We start from the raw sequence: 431 nt of genomic DNA on the forward strand, positions 1-431 counted from the left end.
GGAGGCCACAAGTCGAGCCGAGACACCCCCGCCTGAAGGAGCTGTCCTCACGGGCCCGCGAGGAGGTGAGCGAGACGCCCAGGGCTCACCTGTTTTATGTACATGATTCCGCGCCCCTCGCCGGGGAGAAAGCCTCCCCACCGAGAAGCGACAGCGCGGCCGTGGGGTCCAATGAGGCGCCTACGAGACCCCTCCCCCCAAAGCGCGCTCGCTCCCGTCCAGCCAAACAAAATGGCGGCGCCCGCGGAGGCGGAGTCCGCGCCTTGGACGGAGCCATACTCGCGGTCCCCACAGAGCGTAGGGGGAGCCGGGGTCCCGTCTTCTCTTTCCTTTTGACAAAGGGAGCCTTCTAAGGCCCCCTTAAGTGGATTTCATTTGATTGTTGAATTTTCAGCTGAACATTTCCTCAGAATTAGTCTGAAGCTTCATTC

At 61.5% G+C, this 431-nt stretch overlaps 1 protein-coding gene across 1 annotated transcript in view; it reads right to left on the bottom strand.

The window, feature by feature from the left end:
• The window catches only part of SMC3 (structural maintenance of chromosomes 3), a 37242-nt gene extending 37016 nt beyond the window's left edge, over window positions 1-226 (bottom strand). The window contains exon 1 of the mRNA XM_077762429.1: window positions 90-226. Coding sequence (XP_077618555.1) covers window positions 90-104 — 15 coding nt within the window. The 5' untranslated portion in view covers window positions 105-226. The remainder of the gene's footprint in view (window positions 1-89) is intronic.
• Between the last annotated feature and the right edge of the window lie 205 nt (window positions 227-431).

The sequence above is a fragment of the Crocuta crocuta genome, unplaced genomic scaffold, assembly GCF_008692635.1.
Source record: "Crocuta crocuta isolate KB4526 unplaced genomic scaffold, BGI_CrCroc_1.0 scaffold328, whole genome shotgun sequence".
Classification (NCBI taxonomy): Eukaryota; Metazoa; Chordata; class Mammalia; order Carnivora; family Hyaenidae; genus Crocuta; species Crocuta crocuta.